Source organism: Condylostylus longicornis, unplaced genomic scaffold (assembly GCF_029603195.1).
Source record: "Condylostylus longicornis isolate FDR11 unplaced genomic scaffold, ASM2960319v2 ptg000048l, whole genome shotgun sequence".
In the NCBI taxonomy this organism is placed as follows: domain Eukaryota; kingdom Metazoa; phylum Arthropoda; class Insecta; order Diptera; family Dolichopodidae; genus Condylostylus; species Condylostylus longicornis.
The window spans coordinates 21,134,397-21,161,709 of record NW_026578017.1 but is presented as its reverse complement, the minus strand read 5'-3'; the positions used below and the strand labels follow the sequence as shown (position 1 = coordinate 21,161,709).

Sequence of the window (27,313 nt, the reverse complement as noted above, 5' to 3'; positions counted from 1 at the left end):
GATATCTATCTATATAATAAGGACATAAAATTTTTTAGCACGTTAAGGAGTTAAAATAAGAATAAGTCTAAATTTTTGGCATAGATATTAGTTATGAACATACATTAAAAATATTATGGTAGCTCTATATGAAATATATAGACAATTTGAATGAATTAATTATTATATGATCGTTAAACAATTTGAATGAATTAATTATTTTCTATATCATGTTATTATTTTTATATTGTCATAAAGCAGCTTTTAAATTATCATAATCTGCTTTAAAATATTATTCATTTTCATTTAAGTTGACCGTATTAAAACTATCAAAATCCATTGACTTCAAAAAATTTTCAATATTTTGTTTTAATTCAATATTGTCCATTATTCTCATTGGATTTAATTCTTCATTAGTTATTGGTGATTTGTTTTGATTAGAATTGAACCATTCATTAATTGCAGATTTTTCATAAGTAAATTTATCTTCTAAAATCACAGGGTCATTCATAATTTCATGTGTTAATGGGCATAAAAATTCTGATGGTATAACATTTCTATCATTTGATGCCAAATTAAATATCATTGAACTTAATCTAGCAATATGAGATTCAAGTGTTAATGATGATGTTAAATCCCATATTATAACATTTTTATCATTTGAACCAGAAGCCAATATATTTGATGAATCATTAATACTTAAACAATTCACATATCTTTTATGTTTAACTAAAGTATTAATCAATTTTCCTTGATTGTTCCACAATTTAATTGTTTTATCTAAACTTGCAGTCATAAACATTGTACCGCGTTTGTTAAGTCTAAAAAATAGTAAAGAAAAAAAAATATTCGTATGTACTTCTAAATGATTTCATTATTATAAATTTACTTAACACATGTTATAGAGCTACCATGACAATTGATCACTTGCACACATTCAGCATTCATTGATTTTGTACTGTAGATCGTTGATAAATTTGATTCATGATCACCTAAACCTGGTATTAAACGATTTATTTCATCAATATTATCAGATTTTTCTATAAGAAAGAAAATTCTCCAAATTTTAACTAATTGATCTGTTCCACCAGTTATTGCTGTATATATTCCTGTATTTCGATTCAAAGCTATAAAAAAAATATCAAATGAAGAAAATAAAAAATTTAAAAATTTTACGGTCTGTGTGAACTGTTTTAAAAAAATCTGATGAAGTCACTCCTAAATCATGTGCATTATCTATACCACAGTCATAATCTGGATCTAAATAAATATTAAAAATTAAAATTAATTCATATTTATTAGAAACATATATTAAATTTTACTAATTGGATTTGATTCATTATTTTCAGTAGTTTTGTTTATAGCTAGCAAACGAATTTGACCATCATTGCAACCGGTTAGTAAAATATTAGAGTCTGATGAAAAACTCATAGTATAAATAGTTTCCTCATGATAATGATATGTTCTTTAGAAATAAAAAATATATGTATAATTAAATAATATTTTATAAGAAGAAAATTGACATTAATTTCTTAATTTTTTACTTGACTAAATTTTTATCTTGATTCCATATACAAATTGTACCACAATCGCCGGCCGCAACTATACATTCTCCATTCGGGCTTCAAAAATAAAAAAGTTTTATTAGACAAATGTCGCAACTATCAATTATTGATATAATAAATTCTGATGTTGATTTTATATTATACCTGAATGAACAACATCTTATACCCTCTCCATTTTCTTGATATAGGATATTCGTTTTAGTTCCATTGGAAATATCCCACAATATTATACTTCCATCTTTTGATGATGATGCTAAAACACCTCCCTAAAATTATATAACACATAAATATAATATTTATTGATAACTATTAATTAAGATATTTATACTTGAACATCAAAAAATTTAAAAAAAAATCTTAACATTGAAATTTCATATTTAAAATTAACATAAAAAATAAAAATATGTTTCTAACAGTAATTTGTCTGTCAATTTTGTTAATCGTGAATTCATTTTCAAAATAAAATGAGCTATTGTGAATGAAAATTTTATAATTTTGTATAACCTCTATCAATATAACTAGTTGCTACACCTACCTTCAACATTAAAGTCATTGTCAGTTGTCATAATGTTTTGTTTTATTTTCATTCATATAACACAACCGAAAATTGTTTTATCAATGATTTATTAATTTTACAATATTTTATTTTTGTTTAAGTATTGAAAGCATAAAAATTTTTAATTAAAACGTCCTTCATTATATTTGAAAACTGTAATACCTAAAATCATGGTTCTTGATTCCCATACAAAAAGAGAGCTAGAAATTCTGAACCCCGATTCAAGTAAACCGCCTTTAGGTAGAATAGATGTTTTAACACCACACAAAATAGCTGTTGTTCTACTTGTTCAACAATATTTGAAAGTAAAAAATAAAATTTTGTATAATTTCTTTTTGAGTACAATTATTAATAATTTTTTATTTCAAGGTTAAACAAAGTGTTGCTGAAAATGCCGGTAGTGATGGAAAAGGTTCATTATCTCCTCATACAAGAAGAAGATTTTGTATGCTTTTGTTAAAATTAATTCAGTTTCCTGATATGAGTTATAAAGAGTTACACAACATGTTAACATCAGCAAAATATAAAATCGATCCCATACAATTAGAAGGTTTTGAAAAATGTATGAGCGAATTAAATATTCTAGGAATAGAAAATTTATTAGATTTATTTGATATGCAATCGGTAATGGACAAACTATTGTCAGAGGGAACCAGTGCCACACATGTAAATCAGTTTGCAATTGTAGGATTATATATAAGGCGAATTATAGCTATTTTAGAAAAATTAACATTCGCTGAAATGAAAGCACTTTATAAAAGTATAAGCTTATATTATGAAAAAGGAATTAGAGCTCTAGCTATTTCAGGTAAATCATCGTTAACACAAAATATAAAACTTATGATAAAAAACTACTTTTTCTAGGAGCGGATTCGAATATTGAAAGCCAAACAGATCTTAATATATCTGATGAAATTCTTGATACAAACATGGTTCATAGAGATCGTAATAGTCATAGTAAGTGGTCCTATAAACAAGCAGAATTGTTTATAGCGCAACAATGTTTACTTTTGGAAAATAATGAACTAAGAGCGTTGTCACCAATTGACTTACATAGTAAACTTAATGAAATTATCCAAGATAATCCTTTATTTTCTCAAGCATACTTTTTGTCATATATGAATTATTTGCGCCTTCATGATTATTTTAGTTCTCTGGATGCTCTATATCGAACATTCGATCGAAATCCAGTTCAAAATAATAATACACCAGATCAACGTGGATTTGAATATTCCAGTTTAAATCTGGCAATAATGCATGCCAGTTTTGATCATAAAACTGAAGCTTTGAAAAGTTTAAAAGAATGTATTATGCTAGCGCAAGAATACGGGGATAAACAATGTTTAGATTTAGCAAATGCTTGGTATTGCATTTTGAATTCAGAAAATATTGATCCATTAGATAAATGTTTACCAGATCAGAATGATTTGGGAATGATTGAATTACTTACTCTAAGTATTCAATTTGTAGTAAAGGTTGCGGCGAACTGCGGGTATCGTCCTTCAGATCTTTTTCAAATGCTATTGAAAAGTGATAAAATAAATTGTCGAAATTCATTGATCGAATATATTGGCAGTTCTCTGGCAATACGTTCAGCTCTATGGACGTTATATGGTAAAAATGAAATAGCTTCAATTTGCTCTCAACTTCTATTAAAACTTAAAAAAACCTGGATATTTGGGGATTATGGAAATAGTGAAAGTGTCTGTAAAGTCTTATGTTCTTTAGCTTTATGGTTGAGTGAGCAGGTAAAATTTAAAGAAAATTTAAAATTTCTAAAATATTTATATTGTTTTTTTAATTTTCAGGGAGAATATAATTTATCTGCAGTAGTTCTCCATCATACTAAAGAAAGATTTCCAAGAACCCCTTTAGCAAATAATTGGATGTTATGTGACAACTATATTACAATTACACAATGTGTGCACAGATGCCTTTGGCAAGAAGGTATGACAGCCTGTTGTCAATTATATATATTTGACAATAAATTAAGTATATTACAACGAGCTTCAATTTATATCACTAAGCGAAATGTTGCGATAGCCAGATTAATTCTTGATAAACTATTAGAAGATCAAAATTTAGATTCTTTAACAAAAGTTCGAGCTTCAATATTATTGGCATATAGTATGATCAATCCTGATGGTATATCAGCTCAAACTATTGATATTTTAGGTGAAGCTTCAAAAATAAGTAAAGATGAGTATTTAGAGTATGAAGCGGCTATTATTGACATGATGTTTGCCTATATTTTATTAGAGAATGGTATGTCACAAAAAGCTTTTTGTACCATTCGCAATTGCATGGAAGTTATTTTGGCAAACGGTGGAATATATGATAAAGCAAAAACGTATTTTGTATTTATTAAATGTCTGGTTGCGTCTGCAGCAACAATAGAAGAGAAAATTCAAAATATTAATGATTCCATGAGTATAATTCAAACTATTATTAAATATTTTAAAAAACTAGAAAATCATACAAAAATTTTAGATGTTTACAGTTACTTAGCTCATACTTTTCATAGTTTAAATTTAATTCCCGAAAGAAATAAATACGCTTGTAAATTTAGACAATACCAAAATGAGTGTAATATACCTGCTGAATATTTAAATGTGTTCTTCTAAAATAAATAATTTTTTTTTGTATTAAATAATATGTTTGTAAATGTTACTTTCAATCAAAATGAATATAAATCTTATTTTTATAAATCAATTTATTGTGTACGTTACAATTTATTGCGTTATATTGCAGCTGGTTTTTTGAATATAGTTAGTTGAAAAACAAATCATATTTTTTAAATCTATCAAATAGAAATTCTGAATTTTATATATGTACATATATACAATATATTATGTACATGTACATATATAATTACTTAATAGTTATGTATGAAGCTACTTATAAGAGCAAATACAAAGTATTACAACAAAGGGAAATGCAAAAATTATTTATATTTTTTTATTTAATATATTTATAATGAGAAATTAGCATTCTGTTCTTTTTTTTTTTAATATGTACACGCAAAGTTTTTTGTATGAAAAACAAGGATATTAAATAGAAAAACAATGTAATAATTTCAAAATCTTTAATACGTGTCCGTTTTTAAAAATTTATAACAAACCAACATGTGAATGTGACGTATGAACTATTCTTATACATACTAAATAAATATCATAAATTTTTACTTAATTTTTACATTATGTATGCTAAGTAAATATGTATCTGAAATACTTGTGTATTTTAATACTTAAATACTTACATGAGGTGATATTTTAACACTGGTCACACCATAAGTGTGTCCTCTTAATGGTGATATCGATTCTTCAACAAAACCAGATCCAACTATCCATTTCCATAATCGAATAGTTTTATCACTAAAGAAAAAGAAATACATATATTTTTTATTATAAATCAAAACAAGATTATTTCAAATTGCAATTACACAAAATATTTAACTACAAAAATGATAAAGTGAACAACAATACGTTAAACTCAAATATGTAGATACAAATTGAGGCTATTGAAAATTTTCGTAAATTTGATTGTCCTGAAAAATTTCTGAACATTTTTTATATAAAAAGCAATTCTTAATAAGTCATTATTATTTCAAGGAATAAATGAGTGTTTCATTCCTCAAAATATTTCTATTAATATGAATATATTATGTGCTTCTAAAATGAAAAAAAAATTGTAAAAGCATATTAAAATATTGACTATAAATCGACAACATCAATAGTAATTTAAAGCAGAATATTGAATAATTATTGCATATTCAATGATTATACTATAATCAATCATTATTTAGTTTTATGATTTATAGCAATTAAATTTAATATTATGTATATAAAATATACGTGAAATAGACACCATGAAATAAAATTAGTTGACACGACTGGTTAACACAACAAAAACATTAATATAATAAAAATTTAATTATTCCCATTGATTTCTTTCTACATATTAAACACTAAAAAGTAATATTACAAAAATAATTCAATTATTATTCTGTAAGGTTGTAAACATATAAAATAATTACAATATTAAATGACTCTGTAAGCACTTAATTTTTATGAATTATTGACAAATATATTCTTATATAACAAATAATTAAATATATGTTTATAAAAGAGTTCATATAGCCGTTTATACAAAATAAATACAAATAAATATTTTTCTAAAAATATACCATATCCTTAATTGTTAATTAATGGTTTGTGGAACATAAACATCAAAAAGAAAATAATATATTTTACATATTACATGCAGCTGAAGGATGATTTTTATAGTGTCTCACCTGAAATAGGTGAGACTGAGGGTTTGAATAAAAACGAGACAATTAAGTGTTAAATTAATTAGTGCCGCTTGAGCTTTAAATGCTGCAATAAAAAATTTTTTGAATTCATGAGTACTTACTTTTTATTCATTTCAATTTAATTACAGACAGCTTTGTGGGCTTATTTGAATTTCGAGAAACATATAGTTGAAAAGAATAAACTAATTTCGCTGCCACATTGAAAAATATATACATATGTATATAGGAAAAAGCAATTTACTTTTGTAATTAAGTTCTAATAAGTCCTAATAGACCTTATAAGTGCATTTTCTTATCATATTGTCAATTGTTACGTATTCAAGCTCCTTGCAAAAGAATTACACATATGCATTTATGTAAGCATAGGACCCTGTTTATATCGTATGAGTTAAAATAAACAAAAATCGCGTGAATATTTAAACATTCTTTTGCACTCAGTACAAGCATGTGAAAGGTCAATAAAATTATCAAAGAATAAAATATCATTAATGATTTATTATTACATTTTTTTTCTTTCGTCCTTTAAATATTCACAAATTGTTTGCTTTTACATAGTATAATCGATTTCTTTTCTGGTTATACAATATATTGTATTTATAATATTTAAATAAACTAGGAATATTTTTGATTTAATATACTTTAATGTCTAAAATTTGAATAAATAATAGAAGTGCATTTATTGAAAATTATAGATTTGATTTTTTTTTAATAATTTTCATTTGCAATCATAACCTCTAGTTAATTGTGTATAAAAAATAAATTTATTATAGGGTATATGCGATTAAGTATGAGCGTTTCAATTCAGATTCCTAGTTAATTACAATAGACATTATAATAGAATCATTGTAAATTACTTAATTGAAAATTAATGATATAATCAATAAAAATTTTAATTAATTTTAAGGACTACATTAGCGCCTAATACACGCAAAGTCATTAAATAAATCAAAAATATTTGAGCCTATACGATATTTTGTATATAATAATAGAGAACCCGGTAAGATATGTACAGAAGGGCGTAAGATCAAAAACAAAATAAAATGGGACTCACGTTTTATAGAACATGATTTGAAGAAGTTTCCTAATTGCTTTATATAATCATTAATCAGTAAGTTATTGTGCTATATTTTTGTATAACAATTTTCAACCTGCACACTAACGTAGTGAGATTGAAATTTAATGAGGCATATAAGGATAACCATATCGAAAAGACTCTCAGTAAGATAACTTTTATGACTGAGTCTTATGTAGTATGTTAAATGTGAATTTCCGATGTTTAAAATAAGCATCAAGTGTAGCTATCAACTATATAATATATGGGTATTATTAACAATTTAAACCTTTATATATATATATATATATATATATATATATATATATACATATATATATATATATTAGTAATTGTATACATCTATATCTGTAATAATTATCTGTACCAGTGTCCAATACTAATTTAGTAATTTTATTAATTTTTTTTTTTTAGAATTCCATAGAAATCTCAATCTTATTGTCATATCTTCTATTTAAATGAATAATTACCCGAAAATTAATTAATGGTTAATGATGAGTAAATACTTATGTATATTTGTGTTGGTATTTCAGTAAAATTACAATAGTTATTTACATAAAAAAAATGAGTAATTTTGATTTTAAAAATTGATTTCACAGAATATTGATCCCCATTCTCTTAGTATAAATTCATATGTGTATTATACAATATAGCTTCTAATTTGTAATTAAAATGATAGTTTGATAATGTTTTAAATGAAATTAAAATAATGATGATAATTATTATATTACTTTAGATTTAATATATATACAAGTAATTACAAATGGATATGTTATTAATTAATTATATAAATGGTGCCTATAAATATATACAAGTATACAACACAAATTACTAATTAATAAAATTACCTTGATCCCGTAAATAAAAGTACATTACCCCAGAATTCAATACAGGTAACATCACTTTTATGTCCTTCTAATATTTGTAATATTCGTACATTTTTTTCATTTAAATTTGCCATAATGTTCAACAGAAAAAATAAATAATTTCAATTAGCAATTCTTTTACACCATTAACAATATTTTTTTATGGAATTTCAATATCAATTAATTTGATTTTTAAATTAAAAGTTTTAAATATTTTTCATATTATTAAAAGTATATTTTATTATTTTTGAAATTTCTTTATTATTTATTTTATTTGCATTTCGAAAAATATAAATTTTTCGTAACTGATTAGCAACTTTTGGCCTTTATATTTTTCTAGTTAATTCTCATTCTATGAAATTAGTGTTCAGAATTCTAGTTATACTAAATAATGATTTACATTAATTCATAAATATATGTTAATTATTTAAAAATTATGAAGCTGGAGGATGAAATAAATTCATTTTGCCTTAAATTGAATATTTTTAATTATTTTTAACCGACTTGAATAAAAAATATCAACTTTACACTTTAATATTCAATCATCAACTGTTGATATTTTAACTACTTTGTTCATTTAAGCAATTAGCCCTTAAATATATGTACATATGTAATTATGACATATTGTTTTATACATGTATATAACAAAAGTATACTCTATATACAATCAATGTATTTATTATAATACAAAGTATGTACTCAAAAATATTGTCGTGTATACAATTTGTGATTTTATTATAGATTCTTTACTTTTTAATAAAAAGTTTTTACTAAATGTTATTGTAAAATTATAGTCATATATGTATGTATTTTGCTTTTGAAAAATCAATAAAACATTGGTTGTATGTAAATGCAATTTAAGAAATAATATGTAAGTAATTATTAAATCCATACACAATAACTTCTTGCATAATATTATCCTTTTCAAATAAGTACGTCATAAATTTTTCGCGAAAACTTCTATAATCTTTTGAGTTAAAATATTATTATAATTATTATTCATAAAAATGTCATGCAATATGAATACCGGTAATATTCATATGAATGTACATATGATATTTTAAAATAATTAAATGGTATTTATTATAAAAAACTATTCATTTGCAATATATTACGTGTACTTACCTGAGTGTATTTTTTTAATTTTTAATTCTGTATATACATAGGTACATATTTCTCAGAAATATTATAAGTTTCCAAAAATATTTTAGAAAAAAACAGTGATGTTGTTATTACCGTTATTTTAACAACATATCTTTCCACTCTCTCAGGTTACAGAAACGTAATTTTAATTATACAAACACAAAAGACCCTCTATAGTCAGAAATTTAAATTACATATAATATATTTTTAATATAATTTAAGTTTTTTAAATTTTAAAGCACACGACACCATTTTGTGCTTGGAAAAAATACGAGTGCATTTTATAAAAATTTTATGGGAGGACAATACAATATGACAGTGCGAATTTAAAAAAATATTAGAAAAAATTTTAGAGCCAAAATAATTGCTATAATATAAATGGCTAATATACTTTCAACTCTTTTGTATTATAAATGACTAAATAAAAAATTGCATTTCGTTTATGCATCAAAAATTGTTTTTCTCTTCTCTCCAGTTTGACTGATACAGAAATTTGAATAAATGTGTCAAAATTTTCATTGAATTTTCATTGTAATGAACACTCAATTCTTACTGATTCTTTTGCCATTTTTATTTTCTTATACATTTTATGTATTTTATATAGAAATTTTTGAAAATTGTTTCAAAATACCTAATTAGGTAAAATACGTAATTAGAAATATTGCAAAATTCCAACCAAAACTGAGAACTATGATAGCCTTACGTTATTATCTCGTGTTTATATTATAATACGTTAAAAAGAAAGAATTTGATGATTGACATGACAGCAATCCCTAGAAAAAGTGCATTTAACCATTGCAATAATTTATTTCAAAGACGTACTGAACTCTCATAAATTTAGTTCTAATACCTAGAATTATCATTCGTATAATCATCGTTAAAGGTAATTTTCATTTACAAAATATTTCTTGAATTTTGTGAAATTACAGTCTATAATGCTTTCGGGTCACTATTCAACTTGGTCCTTTAACACGTTGAATAATTTAAAATTTAAAATTTTTTAATTACTTCTTCAGCCAAGTTTCAACCACCAAATGCTTGAACAACTAGTCCACCAGCAATTCGACGTGTTAAAAACTTGTTATGTTTTCAATGTGTTGATCGACCAAGTTAAATAGTGGATGGAAAGCGTTATAATATTTGCAGTACAATAATGTTTCAAATTTATTAGCATTGCCACATTAATATAACAAAAGATTTTTTCGGCGTTGCTAGTGTTACTCATTTACAAAAAATGTCAAAAATATAATTTTATGATATTATTGTTGCCGAAATAACCATAATTGGACTATTTATCATTATCACGTGTAGTGTTTTTCTAAATCTAAAAACAAAAAAAAAGAAATAAAATAAGTGAAGTTTTTGTTTTTTAAAGTTGCTTAAAAGACTATGGGGGCTTTAGCTGAAGTATAAATAATAAAATCACAAATTGTGTTTTATTTACTTATTTGATTTCAGTTAGCTGGAGATGAAAACAATGGAGAAAGCTCTAGGACATTTGTTTTTGAAAATGAGAATCATACATTAGGCAATTCACTGAAATTTATTATTAGTAGATAGTAAGATTTCTTTATTATAAATTCAATTGCATGATTATGTGGCTAGATATCCCAATTATTTTCAAAACTTGTAATTTGCAATAAGAACACTTTTTCAAACTTGTTTCTACACCACTTTCAGCCCCGATGTTAAGTTTTGCGGATACACAATACCCCATCCAGCAGAAAATAAAATGCATTTTCGAATTCAAGCAACAAACAAAAATACAAGAGCAATAGATATTTTGAAAAGAGGACTGGAGGACTTGGAAAAAGTTTGTGATCACACCATAGAAGTTTTTGAAAAGGAAATGAATCAGTTTTCTTCAAATACATAGAATTCTTAAAACAAGTTTTTAAGAGGTTTTAGGATTATTTATTTTTGTCATTTAAGTTATAAAATAATAAAAAAATTATGCTTACATTTACTACATTTACGTTAAGTAACACTTTTTTTTGACTTTTAAATAAAATTGAGGAAATAATTGGGCGCTAAAGTTAGTACAAACTAAATTCATTGAAGAAAAAACCAAACTTTTATAATCCATTCATATTTAAGGGGTAACTCTTTTTGGATCTCGAGGAAACATTGAAGTTTTCCGAATGTTATCAAGGCCTAAGTAAAGCATAACAACCCGTTCTAAGCCTATTCCACCGCCAGCATGTGGGGGACACCCAAAACGGAAAGCTTCTATATATGCCGCAATTTTTGAAATATCTGAAAATAAAAGGATATCAAAAAGGAGTTATTATTGAAAACTGTAATATATCACCTATTCCATGATGCTTCGCCCTTTCTGTTAAAAATTCTGGATCATGAATACGCTGGGCACCAGATATTATTTCTTCACCACGCATAAACATATCGTATGAGTTTGACCATTTTGGGTCGACCGGATCTGGCATAGTATAAAAAGGTCGAATTGCTAATGGAAACTTATCAAGAATATAGAAATCTGTATCGTACTTTGCTTTAACCAAGCGTCCTAATAACTTTTCATTTGGAGTTGATAAATCTTCCGTATCCTCCATTTCAACGCCTAGTCATTAATTTTTAGAGAAATGTTAAGTATTTGTTTTAACATTAGTTTTGAATTTTTATTGTACAAAATATATCCTTACCAACATCTTTTAACATTGCTACTCCTTCGGAATATTTCAACACCAAAGGTGGTTCTAAAAATTTAAATGGCTCAACTCTATACTGTTGACAAACTGCATCGATTTCATGTTGATAGTTGTCACGCAGACCTTTGAAAATAGCAGTAAATGTATTTCCGATAGTATTTAAAACTTCATGATAATGATATTTAAAGGCCATTTCTAAATCAACGCCAACAAATTCAGTCAAATGGCGATGTGTGTTCGAATCCTCAGCACGAAATACCGCTCCAATTGTAAAAACTTTATCAAAATCTGCAGCGATTGCCATTTGCTTGTAAAGTTGAGGTGACTGGGCTAAATAAGCAGAATCTAAAAGAAAAAGTTGGTAAAATTAAATATGGCTGAGAGGAAAAACTGCATATTACCTTTGAAATAGCTAACGGTAAAAACATTAGCACCTCCTTCACTTGCAGCTGAAATAATTTTTGGGGTATGAATTTCCGTAAAACCTTGTTCTGTAAGTATATCGCGGAAAAGTTTACAAACTCCGGCCTCTAAACGAAAAATAGCTTGATTCGCAGGTGTTCTCAAATCCAGTACACGATTATCGAGGCGAGTGTCTTGATTTACTCTAATATTTAAACTTTCAGGATCCTATAATAATTTTAAGAAATGGCTACTTCATAAACAAATTTAAAATTATAGTGTTTCTATTTACGTCAGGGTTTTCCGGCCTTGAAGCATCTTCTATTTGTAAAGGAAGCTGCGGCTTAGCGGCAGATACTACAAAACATTCAGCAATTGAGAGTTCTAAAGTTTGCTCTGTACAAGATTCTATTTTTGTTGGAACTTGAACCACTGACACCTTAATATCAATAATGCTTTCCTTAGAAATTCTAAAACATATTCGAAGTTATTTAAAGAAAAGTATAAAAATAATTACATTATTTACCCTCCAACAAATTTTACCAATTGTTTCGAAATATTTTCACTAACTGCAGCAATACATTGCACGGTGCTACTATTTTGTCGCAAAATTAAAAAACATTGTTTTCCTTTACTTCTAGATGTATGCACTCGACCTCTTACCCAGATATTGTCTTTTCCAATATAATTTTTTAAATCGACAACTTTAATAAAATTTCTTTCTTCGTGCTTTTCTATTGATTGGATCATTTTCATTTGGCCATATCTACCTAAAGATACATCCTCTTTCTCTTCTTGAGTATCATTTTCCTTTTGGGATGCGGCTTTGTGTGCTGCTTTCTATTATTAAATTTTATATTTTTTTATTATTGTATTTTCATATTAAGATTTTTAGGTAGGTACCTACCTTAGCTGCCTTTTCAGCTTCTTTAGCCAATTTCTTTGCTGCTTTTTTTGATTGTTCAGGATTTTCTGGTTGTGCAGACTCCGTATCCAAAACCATTTTTAATTTTTAGTAGAAAATTCTGGAAAAACAACGTACATACATATATGAATTATTTTTTAAATAAAAATTTAGTTACGAATTTCATTTTCAATATCGTATCGGAATGTTTATGCCTACTTCTTATTCAAAATGGAAGGATAGGTAGGAACGTAAATAGTTAAAAATAAACTGAACTATTATTAAATCTGGAATATTAAAATAACGTGAAATGAAAATATCAACTAAGTATCTTATAATAAAATTGAAACACCCATATAAGGGTTTGTGCATATACACATAAATGTTATATAGGTAATTATTGCATCAGAAATGCATTTACCGGTTAAAATTTCATGTTTACAACGTGATCTTTCATTATATAAAAAAATTCTTTTGATAAACTAACAATTTCTTAAAAAATATATCATACACATAATCTTTTCAGTTATGACCTTTATTTAACCGAGGTTTGAAAGTTATCTCAAATTCTAAAGTTGAAAAAAATTAGGTCTGATAAAGCTAACCTCAAGTCAAGATAAAATAAATAATTTACTTGAACTATTTTTTTAATATCTAGACCAAGATTCTAAAGTTACCTTAGTATTTTTTTAGAAATATAAATATGAAATAGAAATTTAAAATTTTTTAAAAGTAAATTAAATAAAATTTCTCATATCACAAGACACGTCTTAAAATTTGATTTAACCCACGATTGATGATATCTTTAACCACCCCCTTTCGTTTATTGTTATGTACTAAAATTTACAATTTGACAGTATTGACAATACGATTAAGAAAAGTCAATTTGTCATATTGCAAAAACTTCAATTTTTGATTGAAAAGAGAACAATCGATTATTATTCGATTTTCGAGACGCTTCACAAAAACTCGACATACTCAAAATAATCAAAATTCATATAGAATACATATATTCAAACGGGGCTACCCAGAATCAAGTGAAATTACCGCCGTAAATTTAACAGCTCGCATAAAATAGCCTAAATTCCTATTTTACTGTAAAGCAGAACCAAGCCGTGAACGACAACGGTGGATGATTTCCTTTGTTACCACAGACATGTATGCAAAAGTAAAGAACTCTTAACATTTTTCTTAATTATATTTATATTAGATTGTGTGTAAAATTAACAATTAAAAAATTTTCAACAGTTTTTCATTATATAACCATTGAAAAATCGCTGTTCCATTATATACTTAAAAAAGCTTATATGGCAGCTTAACTTAACTTAACTTGAAGTCAGCGAGAAACTCATGCTGCGTTTTTACTATGTCAGCTTGAAAACCTGAAAATAATGTTTACCTATTACACTTCAAGATTGTTTATGAAAAAGATATAATAAATCTATGTTTTATAACAGACAACTTTATTCTCTCTAGTACATCATGTAAGAAGTCTTGATAATAATGATGTCTATGGTTTACCCCTTTCTATTGATAAAGAAATAATTTTCGTCTTTCGAAACAGTACTTTGGATGAAATAAATTGTGCTACTTTTTCAATTTAATTTTCGCTTTTATGCTACTTTTTTTACTAAAATTTTGATACTTTTGCTTGATTACAATTAGCAACCCTGATGTACTATTATTTAGAACCAAGTAGACAGTTTTGAAATTAATTTAACTAATGTTATTTATTTTGGAATTAGCTTTACAAAGAAAAAGGAAAAGAAATAATTTTAATTAAAAATGGTAAGAGCAGTTATTCCAATCAATGAAATTAATGGCGAAGGTGATATAACATTTTATGATGGATGTATTGTCCATCCCAAAGTTACGATTACTGCAGAATCAGGACCAATAATTTTTGGAAAGAACTGCATCATTGGTGAAAATTCCACTATAATTTTTAAGGTGCCAGAAAATTTAAAAAGTGAAGAAAGAGGTGTTATGAAAATTGGAGCAAATACTGTAATTGGAAACGGATGTACAATAAAATCTTTAAAGATAGGTGAAAGGAATGTAATTGGATGCAATTGCTATATTTCAGAAAAAGTTGAAATTGGAAATGGGTGCATAATAAGCTCTAATACTCGATTAGTGGAAAGTATGAAATTGAATGACAACACAATAATGTAAACAGTAATTTGTTGAGATGTTTGAAAGAGAACAAAATTTTTCATTTATCATGTTTTATTTTTGTTGATGTAACTTATTTGTAAATCACTAATATGTAATTTGTTCAGTAAAAAGTAATTTATAAGCTGAGTAAAGTAAAAGAAAAAGTAAGATATTTGTCATTTAAAACTTTCGCAAGAATTAAATTTCGCTCATTTTTTAAATAATCTGACAGATTGATTAGAATAGATTACAGAGTAATTTCTATTATTTGCCGTCAAATAAATAAAACTGAAACTGTAGAAGCTGAACAAAGGGAAGCGAAACAATATTTTAAACAAAAAGAAAAATATCCAGGACTCATAGGTCCCATAGATGGAACACATATCTAAATAATTCGATAGTACTCTTTGGTAGATTCCTTGTGGTTGTTCAGAAAATCCACCATTATTTTTAATTGAGGTCAATTTCAACTCATTATTTGTAAAATAGTAAAGAACACTTTAAAAATTAAATATTTTTTCCCTGAATATTTTTTGAAATATTTCCGTTTTAATATTTTAATTGAAATTTTATACCTTCCTACAACGAAATAGCGTTTGAATAAAAAATGTCAAAAATTACACGAAAGTAGAAAATTACACATAATAAGCAAAATGCACATTCAAACACACAAAAATAAATGTACTCGATTTTCTAAAGGGAAACGTTTCGATTTTCGAATTACATAGTACCTTTTTTACGAACACGAAAATTGAGTTATTTACATGGTAAGGAGTCTGATCTCAAACAGATTTAACATATACGATTTTCATTAGAACCGCTTAAATCGTAGATTTTGTCGTTTATATAAACAATAGCTTAGTTACTATTTATTAAATTAAAACTAATATTTTATTTAAACTTTTCCGAACACAATATAATTAACTTACATATTATGTACACAGTTTTATGTCGAGTTCATTTCAATTGTCGTGCAATACTGCAAAACTGTAATCGCAAAACGTAATATTGCAAAAACATAATGTTATAGGCATGCAATGTATTTTCAATTGTATTTTTAACAATCATAGATAGCTCATTTATGTAAATTTTGAATTCCGCAATATTTAAATTTTGATTATTAAAAGTTTACGATATTTTTTATATTTCAATTGAAATTTAATAATTTCCTTTTGCATCTTCTAAGATCGAAAAATTAAATACGAATTGCGAATTTACTTTCTATTAAAGTGTGCGTTGATTTTTTTGACAGTGGCTTTTAGATTTTTTTTAGAAGTTTCTGTATATATATTACAGTAAACAATTTGCAGCGCTTTTACGACAAATTAGTGTTTAGTATTTATTGTTTTGAAATACTGCTCTAGAAAAATTTAAGATTTTTTAAATACATATGTAAAAAAAAAAAATTTAAAATACAAAATTTTAATAAAATGCGGTAACCCTAGAAGGTACATACATAGATAAAAATTTCTAAAAATCCAAGGTTTGTTGGTATGTCAAAAACAAGTATTTTTTGTGTTCAATTTTTGACATATAAACATATTTTTTCAAAAATAATTTTTCTAGTTAAAGTAGAAAAAAAAATCTAATTTCCAAAAATAAAATTATGGAGGATGGGTATATTTTGATGAAATGATTAATATAAAATATAATTATTTAAGAAATATCGTTTTCAGATTAAAAATTATGCCAAGAGCAATAGTATGTTATGATATTGTTACAAAAGGTGATATCACCATTTCCAGTGGATGTGTCATTCAACCTAGTGTAACTATAATTGCGGAATCTGGTCCTATATTCTTTGGTGAAAACTGTATTGTTGAGGAATATTCAACTATTATTTTTAAAGTACCAGAGCATCTCAAAGATGAAAACAATACCCCTATGCTAAATATAGGATCAAATAATGTATTTGAAGTTGGATGTACAGTAAAAGCATTAAAAATTGGTGATAAAAACGTTTTTGAATGTAAAAGTTTCGTTTCTGATGAAGTAGAAGTGTCAAGCGGATGTGTAATTGGTGCAGGTTGTCGTTTGGAAGGTAAATACAAATTAGCTGAAAATACCGTAGTTTATGGGAAAAACTGTTTGATGAGAGAATGTTTAGAAAAACCAACGGTAAGTGAATCAATTTTAATTTACTTATTATAATCAAACTTGTTATTTAATAATTTATATTTTTAGTTGCAAATTTTGCAAATAGACTATTTAAGGAGAGTTTTACCAAATTATCATCATTTGAAAAGACACACTGGTAGTCAAAAAGCGCAAGAGAAAATAATTCCACAAAAATAGTTCATAATTTAATACTTATGATTTTTGGGTAAACTGTATGCATTAATATTTATGTGCACAAAAATTTTTGAAATAATTTAAATGTAAGAATAAATTTATAAGTAAAAAATATAATAATATTGATTGTTGAATTTCTTGGTTCTAAAATATACCGTTAACCGGTATCAAAAATACATATAGGATGCCTCTTCAAATATTACAACTTCTTTTATAAAGTCAAAGAGGGAAAAATTGAAAGCTAGACGTATCTGTTTGATGAATTAAGCTTAAGTTAAGACTTGAAAATTAAAAAAATTAAAAAGTTTTTAGCTTGATGGTTCAACATCCCTTGCACTGAAAAATATGTGACTAAGTAGGAATTTCGTTATTTATTCGAATTTTTTCTCAAATTTGCTTATATTGGAATTTTAGTTTTCTAGTTCGCTTACCTATTGTATTTCAATGAATTTTATTGAATTTTAGTTTTCTAAACCTACTGTATTTCAATGAATATTAAATCATTCGAATTTCCTGAATTACTTGCATATTTTATTAAAAGAAAAGCTTCTATCAAAAATGCACAGTTTAGATTTATTTCAATATTATAAAAATATTTTATAAATTTAAAAATTTTATCAGTCGCTGTAATTTCATATAAATTGAATGATTGAATTCAGGATTTATTTAAGGATATAGATTTTTATAAAAGTATAATAATGAATAAAAATCAAAATTTCCAGTATTAAACCGGTTTTAGGTTGTCCAATTTTATTTTACATATAAAAATTTTTAAAAAAATTCTACTCTACACTTATCACTAATTAGCTATTTACATTTTGATTTTTTTTTTAATATTTTTAATTTTTATATTTTATACAAACATACATATGATTTTTAGTTATTGTTTACTTATAATTAAAAGTTTACTTAAAAACATTCTTTAAAAATTTAATAACAATATATTATATATTATTTTTATGTAGAAAAGAAAAATATAATTTGATTAAGAACAAATTAAAAAAAATCAATAATATAATAATTAGGGAAAACAAAATCATAGAATCTTGAGTTTAATAATGCAATTAAAAACTTTAATTTTTTGCATATATTATTTTTGCAGGCTTAAGTCAAATATTTATTTTTAATTTAAATAGATTTCAAAAGCCATTTTACTGCAGTGTGGAGCTCGAGGTATACTACCTTTGTGATGCTTTAACAAAATATGAAAAATATGCTTTAAAAATTTATGTACATTTACTTTTGTGCAGCTTCTTGATTATATATTGTTGGTATATACTATTAAAAGTAATAAAAAATTTTAAAATAAAATCAAAAAAATATATAAAATTTTGTAAAATCATAAAAATAATGAATTTTTCCTATGATTACTATTAAATATTAAGAAATTTTCGCAAAACTTTTATTTTGCGAAATTTTCTTTCCAAGAAATTCATTGAATGTTGAAAAAATTGTTAATTATTTTTTTGGAACAAATATTGGTTTGTTAAAGAAAATAATATAATTCTATTAATTTCATATCTGGAAGAAAAAAACAAATAATTAATTTTTGTAATTTTTTTTTTGGAATATGTGCATGTGTATTTAGTTTAAAATTAAATAATTATTTAAAATGTAAAACAAATTTTATTTTTTAATAATAATTATAAATTACAGGAAAATAGAAAATTATTCTTAATTTTTAACAATAATTTTTTGTAATATAAAAATTAATTTTCTTTCAAAATTTGGAACTATGTTTGTTTTTCTGTTTTCTACAAAATATGAAGTTACATTTTATGAAATTCTTAATCATACTATAGCTAATATTGTAATTTGTATTTTTGTGGAAGAAAATAGGAATTTTTCATTTTTTTTACATTAAATTTACATTTATTTGGATCGTATCATTAAGGCAATTTATAAAAATTTAATTAGTCTTCTTTATACATTTTTTGTCTCTTTAAATTAAATATAATTTACTAATTTATATAATATTAAAAACTAACAAATTCTCAAAATTTTAATTTATTTGACTGAAAATTTGAATTAAAGTTTTCGTTTTTGAACAAAACTTTCAATAGAAGTAATTTTATTTTACAATTGATTAATAAAAATTATACATTTTTATATAAATTTCATTTTTGACTATACAATTTACAAAAATATGTTTATTTGCAAAATTTTTAAAATAAAAATAAAAAAAATTAAAATATCAATTAAACAAAAAAAAAAAATAAATGCTTGTGATGATGATCTTTTTCTTTTCTTCCAATTTATTAAAAATAATTTAATTTTTAAATTAAAATTTTTCATTAGTATAATTTTTTGTTTTTACTAAAATTCTAAATTAAAAATCATGTCAATGTTCAATTTTCCATTTTTGTGTCATACTTCTATTATCACATATTTCAACTTGTACAAAATCTTTATTTTGTAAACCACGACTATCTAAACATAATCCTGTATTAAGATGTATAAAATGACCAGTTGGTGTATATGACCATTTTTCATTATAACGTGGATCACATGAAGTCATAACAACTAAATTTCTTTGTACTGTTGCACAACTTAATTCATTACGTAGTACACCATTTAATGTAAATGAGAAAAATTGTGATTTTGTTATATCATCCTTATGGCATACATATACACCTAAATTATATGGTTCTTCATTATTTGCTTGTAAATCATCTAAACATAATCCTTGATGTGGTACATAAATTCGTCCATAATCTTTAACATTTTTTGTTGGTATGAATTTTTCTGGATAAACATTACGTAAATACCAATCAAAATTTTTACATTTTAATTTTTTACGTAACATTAAACGATGTGTAACATCACCAACATCTGGATGATCACGTAAATCAGGACGATTCATATAAAATAATTCAATGAATTCATCCATCCATACTTCAGCCATACGAACAGTATTTATACCATGGGTATCACGATCTCCCGGAAAACTATAAAGAAAAAAATCAATCAACTTTATAATTAAGAATCAATTTAATTTTTTTTTACTTACGCATAAGGATGAAAATCTCTAAAGACATGACCAACTCTTGAGCATGGAATTGTTTCAATAGTACCACCACATTGCCATATTCTGAATGACATTTCTAAATTTTCACCACCCCAGCCATCCATCTAAAATCACATTAAAAAAATGTATTTTTATGTAAATTTCTTCTTATTTATGTATTTAAATTTAATCTAATTTTTACTTGCTCATCATAGCTTCCAACTTCCCAAAAATATTCTCTTGATATTGCAAATAAACCACCAGCCATAGTTGGACTATATGTTGGACAAATTGCAGGTACTGTTGGACATTCACGTTTTAATCTTTCATGTTCACGTTTTGATACATCAACCCAATCAAAGTGACCGTTCCATTGGAAGCCGCCAACTTGAAAATTTTTATAACCGTTCGTACTATATTGAAAATCTTTTGCATCAATAACATCAATAATTGGAACTAAAACACTTGTTCTAGATTCTTTAATTCGTTCTAATAATGGTTCCAGCCAATTAATCATACATTCACAGTGAGCATCTAAAAATATTAAGACATCTCCACGTGCTAAACGTGCACCAGCTAAACGAGCACGAATTAAACCAAGTCTGAAATAAATGTAAAACAGAAAGAAGAATGAAGATTAGCAAATTTATTTTTTATTATCTTTTAAAAAATTTATACGTTTGCAATAAAAATTTTACATTATTTTGTCTTAATATGAACTCAATTAGGATTATTTCATTTAAGATTGTCCAATTAAACCCGTTTACAGATATTTAAATATTCATAGAAGAATTTAATCAATGGGTAGAACACAGTATTTAAATTTACTAGAAAATTGTTAAACACTAATTCGAGAACAGAAAATTAAAGTTAAATTTTTTGCTTTTCGTGTCAATATTGGTAACATACAATTCACTTTCATATACATTCATACGTATTGTAAATTACATAAAAAAGTATGAACACCAGTTTGGCTATGAATTCAAAGAAGAATTTCTAAAGATCACTCAAGTTTTTCAGCAGAAAATTTTCGAAAATTCAAGTTTATATACCGGATTTAATTGAAGATAGGCTAAAAGCTAAAAAAATTTCTTAATAAGGAAAAAAAATATTTAAATGAAATTAAGAATAATGCCAAGATATTAAGGAAATACTCTCAAGCACAATCAAACGAGATTTAATGGTTCAATTTACCAGTTATGTAAGGAAAGCACAAAAGATGGAAAGAAAAATTAAGAATTCACAGAATCATAAATTTAAAAACGTATTAGAAAATTTCAAGTAAATTTTGAGTCAAATTTTAACAGTGTGTAATTTAGTAAATCTTTATATAATATATATATAGGTGTACAATAAAATATATAATAATATGAAAGCATAAAAATGAAAATAGTAATGAATTCAAATTTTTTTTTCCAAATTTTTTCACTCATAACAATATTTATGACCGATATTATTAAATTTTAAAAGCTAATATAAAAATAAAATAATTTATGTAAATTTTGAAAATTCAAAAAGAAAATTAAATATTTAATTTTTGCCTCCACAAAATCTCTACAAAGCATATTTTAAAACAAATTCACTATAAATCTATCTGTAAACGGTCTTTCTCTCAAAACGACATAAAAAATAGCTTATAATAACTTTTATTTAAACAAGAAATAATGAAATAATAATGATAATAAACAACAATATTCCATTTGACAATGCAATGGGATTCTTAATCATATTTTAAAATGAAGCCATTACACACCTTCATATTTAAAAGTAATTGTCAAATTTAATCGAGAAAGTGTTAGAAAAAACTTCAAGCTAAAATTTAAAAAACCTTTATATGAACTTTTTTTGTATATTTTCTAATCCCATCAGATATTTGATCTGAATAATGCTATTATAAGGAAATGTGCTTTTTTCCAAGCCTTCGAAAATTTGATAAAAAAATCATTTTTTCTAATTTCGGATTAATAACGTACCATAAAAATTAATTTGAATATTCAATATTTAAAATTAAATTAATAAAAAATTTGTCATTTTGAATTTTTTCCATAAAACTTTCACTGATGCAAAAAGGGTTTAATGATGTTATAATATAGAAATCGAATCGATAATGAAAAAAAAAAAATAATAAATTCTTATTTTATGATTTTTATCTAACTAAGGTTAAAACTTTCTATTGAATATTTTAGATTAGTGAATTTTATCTTTCCTACATTGGATGGCATAACTTGACTAATATAGTGTTTTTTATCTTTTTGTTATATATAGATGGTTTTGCATCCAAGATCTCTGTTATATTAAATTTTAAAGAAACGATCTAGAAATTAATTTTCAAATTTTAATGAGCTGCCAGCTACTGGACCTTTACTACGAACTTCTCTAGAAATCGTTTTTTTGGCGAATTCCTACAAACATATAGAATATTAAAATTATTTTGCAAAGTAGAGTAAAATTTTAATCATTTTAAAGTTAATACATGTTTCCATGCTTTCCATATTTGCCATGTTTTTCAGTTAGTTCCCATATTTTCTTCTAAAAGTGAACTAAATTCAAAACTTTGCGTTACCTTTCATAAATGTACGCACAAAAAAATAAAATGATCGCTTCTTTAATGTAAAAATCTTTTTACTTACATTTCTATTTGACATTCTGGTCTTTGCGCAATTATAATTTATGTAACTACACATATATGTAATGTGTTAGGTTCCGATTTAGGTATACATATCAAAATCATTCAAATTATTTAAATTTAGCATAAATTAATATTTGTATTTCAATTTGTATTGGAGTGGTATTTCGAAGCTCAGTGGAATTTCAAAATTATTTATTTTCTTTATATACATAAATTTATTTTATTGAAAACAACTTATATATTTCTCTATATTGCAAATTCAACAAACGGAAAAGCTTCAACAAACGGAAATGGTTTCGTATTTATAACGCATTGTCAATTACATGCAACAATAACCATCGAAATCGTTATTGTAAATTTGATCCATAGTGAAGATATTTCGTTGTTAGCGCTTCATTTCCAAAAAATCATACTGGTTAACTGAAGTGTCAGGGAGATCTTATATATGTATGTATATCAAATTTTAAAAAAAAATCTCAATTATTTTATTTTCTGAAAAATGATTAAAAATACTGGACATGATTAAATTATTTTTGTACCGTTTACCTTCTCCCTTAGAGAAATAACACGAGCTTTCTTATACTTACATATATATTCACCATTCGCCCAACTATTCGAATTTTCTGATATCGTTAGTTATCTGAAAACATGGCGTAGGGCTCTTCAATATTTTAAATATGTATTTCTTTTTAAATTTCAGATTAATAAAGCGCCCATTTTGAAATAAATCATAAATTTAAATTCGTTTTTATTTTTTCCGCATAATCTTCATATAATCTTCATCATCATAAATTTAATTTGTTTTAAAAACAAAAAAAAAATTTATAAATTTTATTCAAGAAATCTTGAATAAAAGATTACAAGCTTTAATTTCGATAATAAAAAAAAATTAGGTTTTCTCAATATTTTAAAATGTTTTAAACATGAAAATAAAAATTTTAATTTTGAATTTTAAAGATTGAGTGAAAGAAAAAAAACTACATCAAAATTTTTGTTTTCATTTTTCTCTTTGCTCTTTTAAACACAGAACAGTACATTCACATTTATACGAACAAAACAAAAATATAAGATTTTGCCCATTGATTGGTTCCTATAAATACAATTTTCTTTAATGCAGCCTTGTATAATTGCATAGCTTATTTTATAATATTATTCATTTAAAGTACAAATAACTTGACTTAGTTCTACTATTTTGAACCTTCCTCTCTTAAAAATTTCATAAATAATTCATATAAACGAGAGTCTGCTGTACAATATTGTGAATGCATATTAAGTAAATTTATAAATAAACAATGTGTTTATACTTTTATTTGCATAAATATTAAGAAATAGTACTTAGCATTAAAGAAATTCATTTGATTGGATTTTCAACAAATTATAATCGGTTTCTTTGATTATTAGGAAAAAATTTCTAGAAAAAAAAATTCTATTTAAAATATTTTAATATGTATTTAAATAAATATGTAAAAATAAACTTGGATCAAACCAATGGTTTGGTTTAGGTATCACCTTTCCCTTCAGGAAAGGACAACACTGCTTACAATCTGCTATATTGTTTAAATTACATAGTTTGATTCACACAGTAATATTTTAAAAGATTGCATACATTTAGGATGAACAAAAAAAATGAATTGAAAGAGATGTTATCATAATGCTCGAATTAAGGACTTAATTGCGTAAGTTAAGAGAAGTAATTATATATATTTTTTGATGGCACGGCATTTACAGTTAGAGTCCAGCATTTATAAAATTTGGAAGAGCTTGCGGATTCGAAAATATATGTAAGGTGAAAAAAATTTAAATTTTTCAAATTTCGAAAGAAGATAACTCGAGAGTGGAGAGGGGATCGGGGTAGAAAAAAATTTTCATCTATGTATAGCAAAATAAATTATTTATAAGTATCCTAAAGCTGATAATATTTCAAACTCCTACAGCTGAACATCTAAAACAAAACGAATTTAAGATAACGGTTAATTTTAACAATAGTTCTTTTTTAAAGTTCAACCGAAGTGGAAGAAACCTTCCGCGGAGTTTTTTTTCTGTGTTTGCAGAAAAAATGCTTGTCTTTGTTGTATACATATGTTTACATACATATAGAGTTCAAAATCTAAACAACACGTTAGAATTTACCGTGAATCATAAGCACCTTGCTAAGTATATGCAAGTCATAAATGAGTTTATTCAAAATAAAGGAAAGCTTTTTTTATTATTATTTTGTAATTATTCTTGTGTATGTATGAAAATACATGTATAAATATGTACATACATATATATAGAAAATACGGAAGTTATGAACCGTTTTAAAAAATTTTTATTCTTATTTTTCTTTTCCGTTGGCTTTCTTTTTTTGCTTGGACAGAATGCAATTCGTTAGAATAAGTCTTTTACACTTTGATTGAATAGTGTTGGTACATACATACGTATGTACATATGTACATACATTTCATATGTAGGTGTTTCATATTTCCTATTACTTGATTATTTTTAATTGGTTTTTAATTATTTAATTTAATGATTTCATAATGACTTTAATTTATTTTGAAAAATAGCTGATTTTTAATTTGAACATATTTTTTTGTAAGGAATATTAAAATTGTTGAATTGATATTAACGCAACTTATATGCATAACCGATACCGGCTCACTCTTAATTATACTTATATAAGTATATGCTCATTTTCTACAATGTTCATGTTTTATTAAAATTCGTGTTAACATTTTTACAGTCATCTTCACAAAAAATTAAAAAAAATGACAACATTATGCAAATTTATAAATTCTCAAATGTATATGAGTATGTACATAGGTACGTACAGAATTAACATTACTGTATTTTACGCTATATTTTTCTTTAGCTTTAATGACACCCCCACATTAGATTAAAATCTCTTGTAATTTTTTTGTACAAAATAAAAAACAATTTTTATTCCATTTTTTATCAACAGTCGTCGATCACATGCCGATTTTTTCAACAAAATTTTCTGCCACCTTTTTTTCATTTCATTGTTCTTTACTCTTTTGCGCTTTCGGATTTAACACCGAATCTTAAAGAGTTGTATTTCTATTAATCCATTCTTGAATTGTCATTAAATTAAATTTATTATATTGGATTTACAAATTAAACAGAATTTCTAATTTTGATTGAAAATGAATAAAATTTGAATTTTAATTCAAAAAAATAAAAAAACATTGTGTCAACATTCTTTTTTATCGTTTTTTAATTTTAATTTTTGTTTCTAAATAAAAATATACACTTACATACATACATAAGTTCGTTCATATTTATAAATTTGCATATTGTATCTGTGTTTGACAGAAAAAAATAAAATTAAGAAATCGAAATTAATTTTTTTTTTTCATTCTGTTATTCAAGCCTAGCGAGGAAAACTTGAAAAGAAATAAAAAAAAAAATGTTGATGAATAATAATTAAAATTCTACGAAATTTAAGAAAACGGTAAATTAAGTGACGCATAACGCATAAAGACGTAGTAAATATAGAAAACAAGAAACATTAGAAAAAAATAAATAAGAAGTTGTTAAAAAGGCGGTAACAATTTATTAAAAATTGTAGAAAAAAAAAAGTGTAAGAAATAATAACAAAAATGTTAAAACTAGGCAATTATAAGATACTAGCATTGAAGTACAATAGAATTTGCTCGAATATTATTGAGTGGAGATTTTCTTTGAAAAGGATTCAAGGATGTTTCATATGCACATAAAGAAATTAACACATTCTGTACTGTCAAGATCATAAAAATTTTCG

The 27,313-nt window shown here is 24.8% G+C and overlaps 7 protein-coding genes across 7 annotated transcripts in view; 4 read left to right on the top strand and 3 right to left on the bottom strand.

The window, feature by feature from the left end:
• Window positions 1-223: 223 nt before the first annotated feature.
• LOC129610936 (uncharacterized WD repeat-containing protein alr3466-like) lies at window positions 224-8,489 on the bottom strand. Its single transcript, XM_055523767.1, has 8 exons — window positions 8,333-8,489; window positions 5,360-5,474; window positions 1,689-1,810; window positions 1,524-1,601; window positions 1,302-1,444; window positions 1,156-1,239; window positions 869-1,106; window positions 224-800 (listed from the first exon to the last, which is right to left on the bottom strand). Exons 1-8 carry the CDS (start codon window positions 8,443-8,445, stop codon window positions 272-274), a joined length of 1,422 nt encoding a protein of 473 aa, XP_055379742.1. The 5' UTR covers window positions 8,446-8,489; the 3' UTR covers window positions 224-271.
• Window positions 2,132-4,724, top strand: LOC129610935 (anaphase-promoting complex subunit 5). Its single transcript, XM_055523766.1, has 4 exons — window positions 2,132-2,405; window positions 2,470-2,908; window positions 2,965-3,848; window positions 3,909-4,724. The coding sequence occupies exons 1-4, from the start codon at window positions 2,271-2,273 to the stop codon at window positions 4,722-4,724; spliced, it is 2,274 nt and encodes a 757-aa protein (XP_055379741.1). The 5' UTR covers window positions 2,132-2,270.
• Window positions 8,490-10,763: 2,274 nt separating the features above from the next.
• LOC129610944 (probable DNA-directed RNA polymerases I and III subunit RPAC2) lies at window positions 10,764-11,474 on the top strand. The gene is made up of 3 exons (XM_055523779.1): window positions 10,764-10,900; window positions 10,952-11,052; window positions 11,174-11,474. The coding sequence occupies exons 1-3, from the start codon at window positions 10,883-10,885 to the stop codon at window positions 11,367-11,369; spliced, it is 315 nt and encodes a 104-aa protein (XP_055379754.1). The 5' UTR covers window positions 10,764-10,882; the 3' UTR covers window positions 11,370-11,474.
• Window positions 11,435-14,285, bottom strand: LOC129610943 (aspartate--tRNA ligase, cytoplasmic). The gene is made up of 8 exons (XM_055523778.1): window positions 14,143-14,285; window positions 13,469-13,586; window positions 13,088-13,401; window positions 12,854-13,031; window positions 12,561-12,789; window positions 12,154-12,504; window positions 11,805-12,071; window positions 11,435-11,749 (listed from the first exon to the last, which is right to left on the bottom strand). The coding sequence occupies exons 2-8, from the start codon at window positions 13,562-13,564 to the stop codon at window positions 11,586-11,588; spliced, it is 1,599 nt and encodes a 532-aa protein (XP_055379753.1). The 5' UTR covers window positions 13,565-13,586; window positions 14,143-14,285; the 3' UTR covers window positions 11,435-11,585.
• An 869-nt stretch (window positions 14,286-15,154) lies between these two features.
• LOC129611191 (dynactin subunit 6-like) lies at window positions 15,155-15,790 on the top strand. Its single transcript, XM_055524185.1, has one exon. The coding sequence runs from the start codon at window positions 15,251-15,253 to the stop codon at window positions 15,638-15,640; it is 390 nt and encodes a 129-aa protein (XP_055380160.1). The 5' UTR covers window positions 15,155-15,250; the 3' UTR covers window positions 15,641-15,790.
• A 1,356-nt stretch (window positions 15,791-17,146) lies between these two features.
• On the top strand, window positions 17,147-18,048 carry LOC129611175 (dynactin subunit 6-like). The gene is made up of 3 exons (XM_055524163.1): window positions 17,147-17,239; window positions 17,299-17,740; window positions 17,807-18,048. The coding sequence occupies exons 1-3, from the start codon at window positions 17,229-17,231 to the stop codon at window positions 17,915-17,917; spliced, it is 564 nt and encodes a 187-aa protein (XP_055380138.1). The 5' UTR covers window positions 17,147-17,228; the 3' UTR covers window positions 17,918-18,048.
• Window positions 18,049-20,142: 2,094 nt separating this feature from the next.
• LOC129611017 (polypeptide N-acetylgalactosaminyltransferase 1) overlaps window positions 20,143-27,313 on the bottom strand; it is a 58,718-nt gene continuing 51,547 nt past the window's right edge. Inside the window, exons 3-5 of the mRNA XM_055523920.1 lie at window positions 21,124-21,523; window positions 20,925-21,046; window positions 20,143-20,862 (exon numbers count right to left, since the gene is read on the bottom strand). Coding sequence (XP_055379895.1) covers window positions 20,256-20,862; window positions 20,925-21,046; window positions 21,124-21,523 — 1,129 coding nt within the window. The 3' untranslated portion in view covers window positions 20,143-20,255. The remainder of the gene's footprint in view (window positions 20,863-20,924; window positions 21,047-21,123; window positions 21,524-27,313) is intronic.

Excerpts from the sequence above, each read along its gene's own strand:
- LOC129610935 (XM_055523766.1), top strand. The coding sequence starts at position 2,271 with ATGGTTCTTGATTCCCATACAAAAAGAGAGCTAGAAATTCTGAACCCC. Across the intron at positions 2,406-2,469 it reads TTGTTCAACAATATTTGAAA|GTTAAACAAAGTGTTGCTGA; the intron begins GTAAAAAATAAA and ends TTTTATTTCAAG. Across the intron at positions 2,909-2,964 it reads TAGAGCTCTAGCTATTTCAG|GAGCGGATTCGAATATTGAA; the intron begins GTAAATCATCGT and ends TACTTTTTCTAG.
- LOC129610936 (XM_055523767.1), bottom strand. The coding sequence starts at position 8,445 with ATGGCAAATTTAAATGAAAAAAATGTACGAATATTACAAATATTAGAA. Across the intron at positions 1,240-1,301 it reads TAATGAATCAAATCCAATTA|ATCCAGATTATGACTGTGGT; the intron begins GTAAAATTTAAT and ends ATATTTATTTAG. Across the intron at positions 801-868 it reads AGCTCTATAACATGTGTTAA|ACTTAACAAACGCGGTACAA; the intron begins GTAAATTTATAA and ends ACTATTTTTTAG.
- LOC129610944 (XM_055523779.1), top strand. Across the intron at positions 11,053-11,173 it reads AAATTTATTATTAGTAGATA|CCCCGATGTTAAGTTTTGCG; the intron begins GTAAGATTTCTT and ends CACCACTTTCAG.
- LOC129610943 (XM_055523778.1), bottom strand. The coding sequence starts at position 13,564 with ATGGTTTTGGATACGGAGTCTGCACAACCAGAAAATCCTGAACAATCA. Across the intron at positions 13,032-13,087 it reads TTGGTAAAATTTGTTGGAGG|AATTTCTAAGGAAAGCATTA; the intron begins GTAAATAATGTA and ends AATATGTTTTAG. Across the intron at positions 12,505-12,560 it reads TACCGTTAGCTATTTCAAAG|ATTCTGCTTATTTAGCCCAG; the intron begins GTAATATGCAGT and ends TTTTTCTTTTAG.
- LOC129611191 (XM_055524185.1), top strand. The coding sequence starts at position 15,251 with ATGGTAAGAGCAGTTATTCCAATCAATGAAATTAATGGCGAAGGTGAT.
- LOC129611175 (XM_055524163.1), top strand. Across the intron at positions 17,741-17,806 it reads AATGTTTAGAAAAACCAACG|TTGCAAATTTTGCAAATAGA; the intron begins GTAAGTGAATCA and ends TTATATTTTTAG.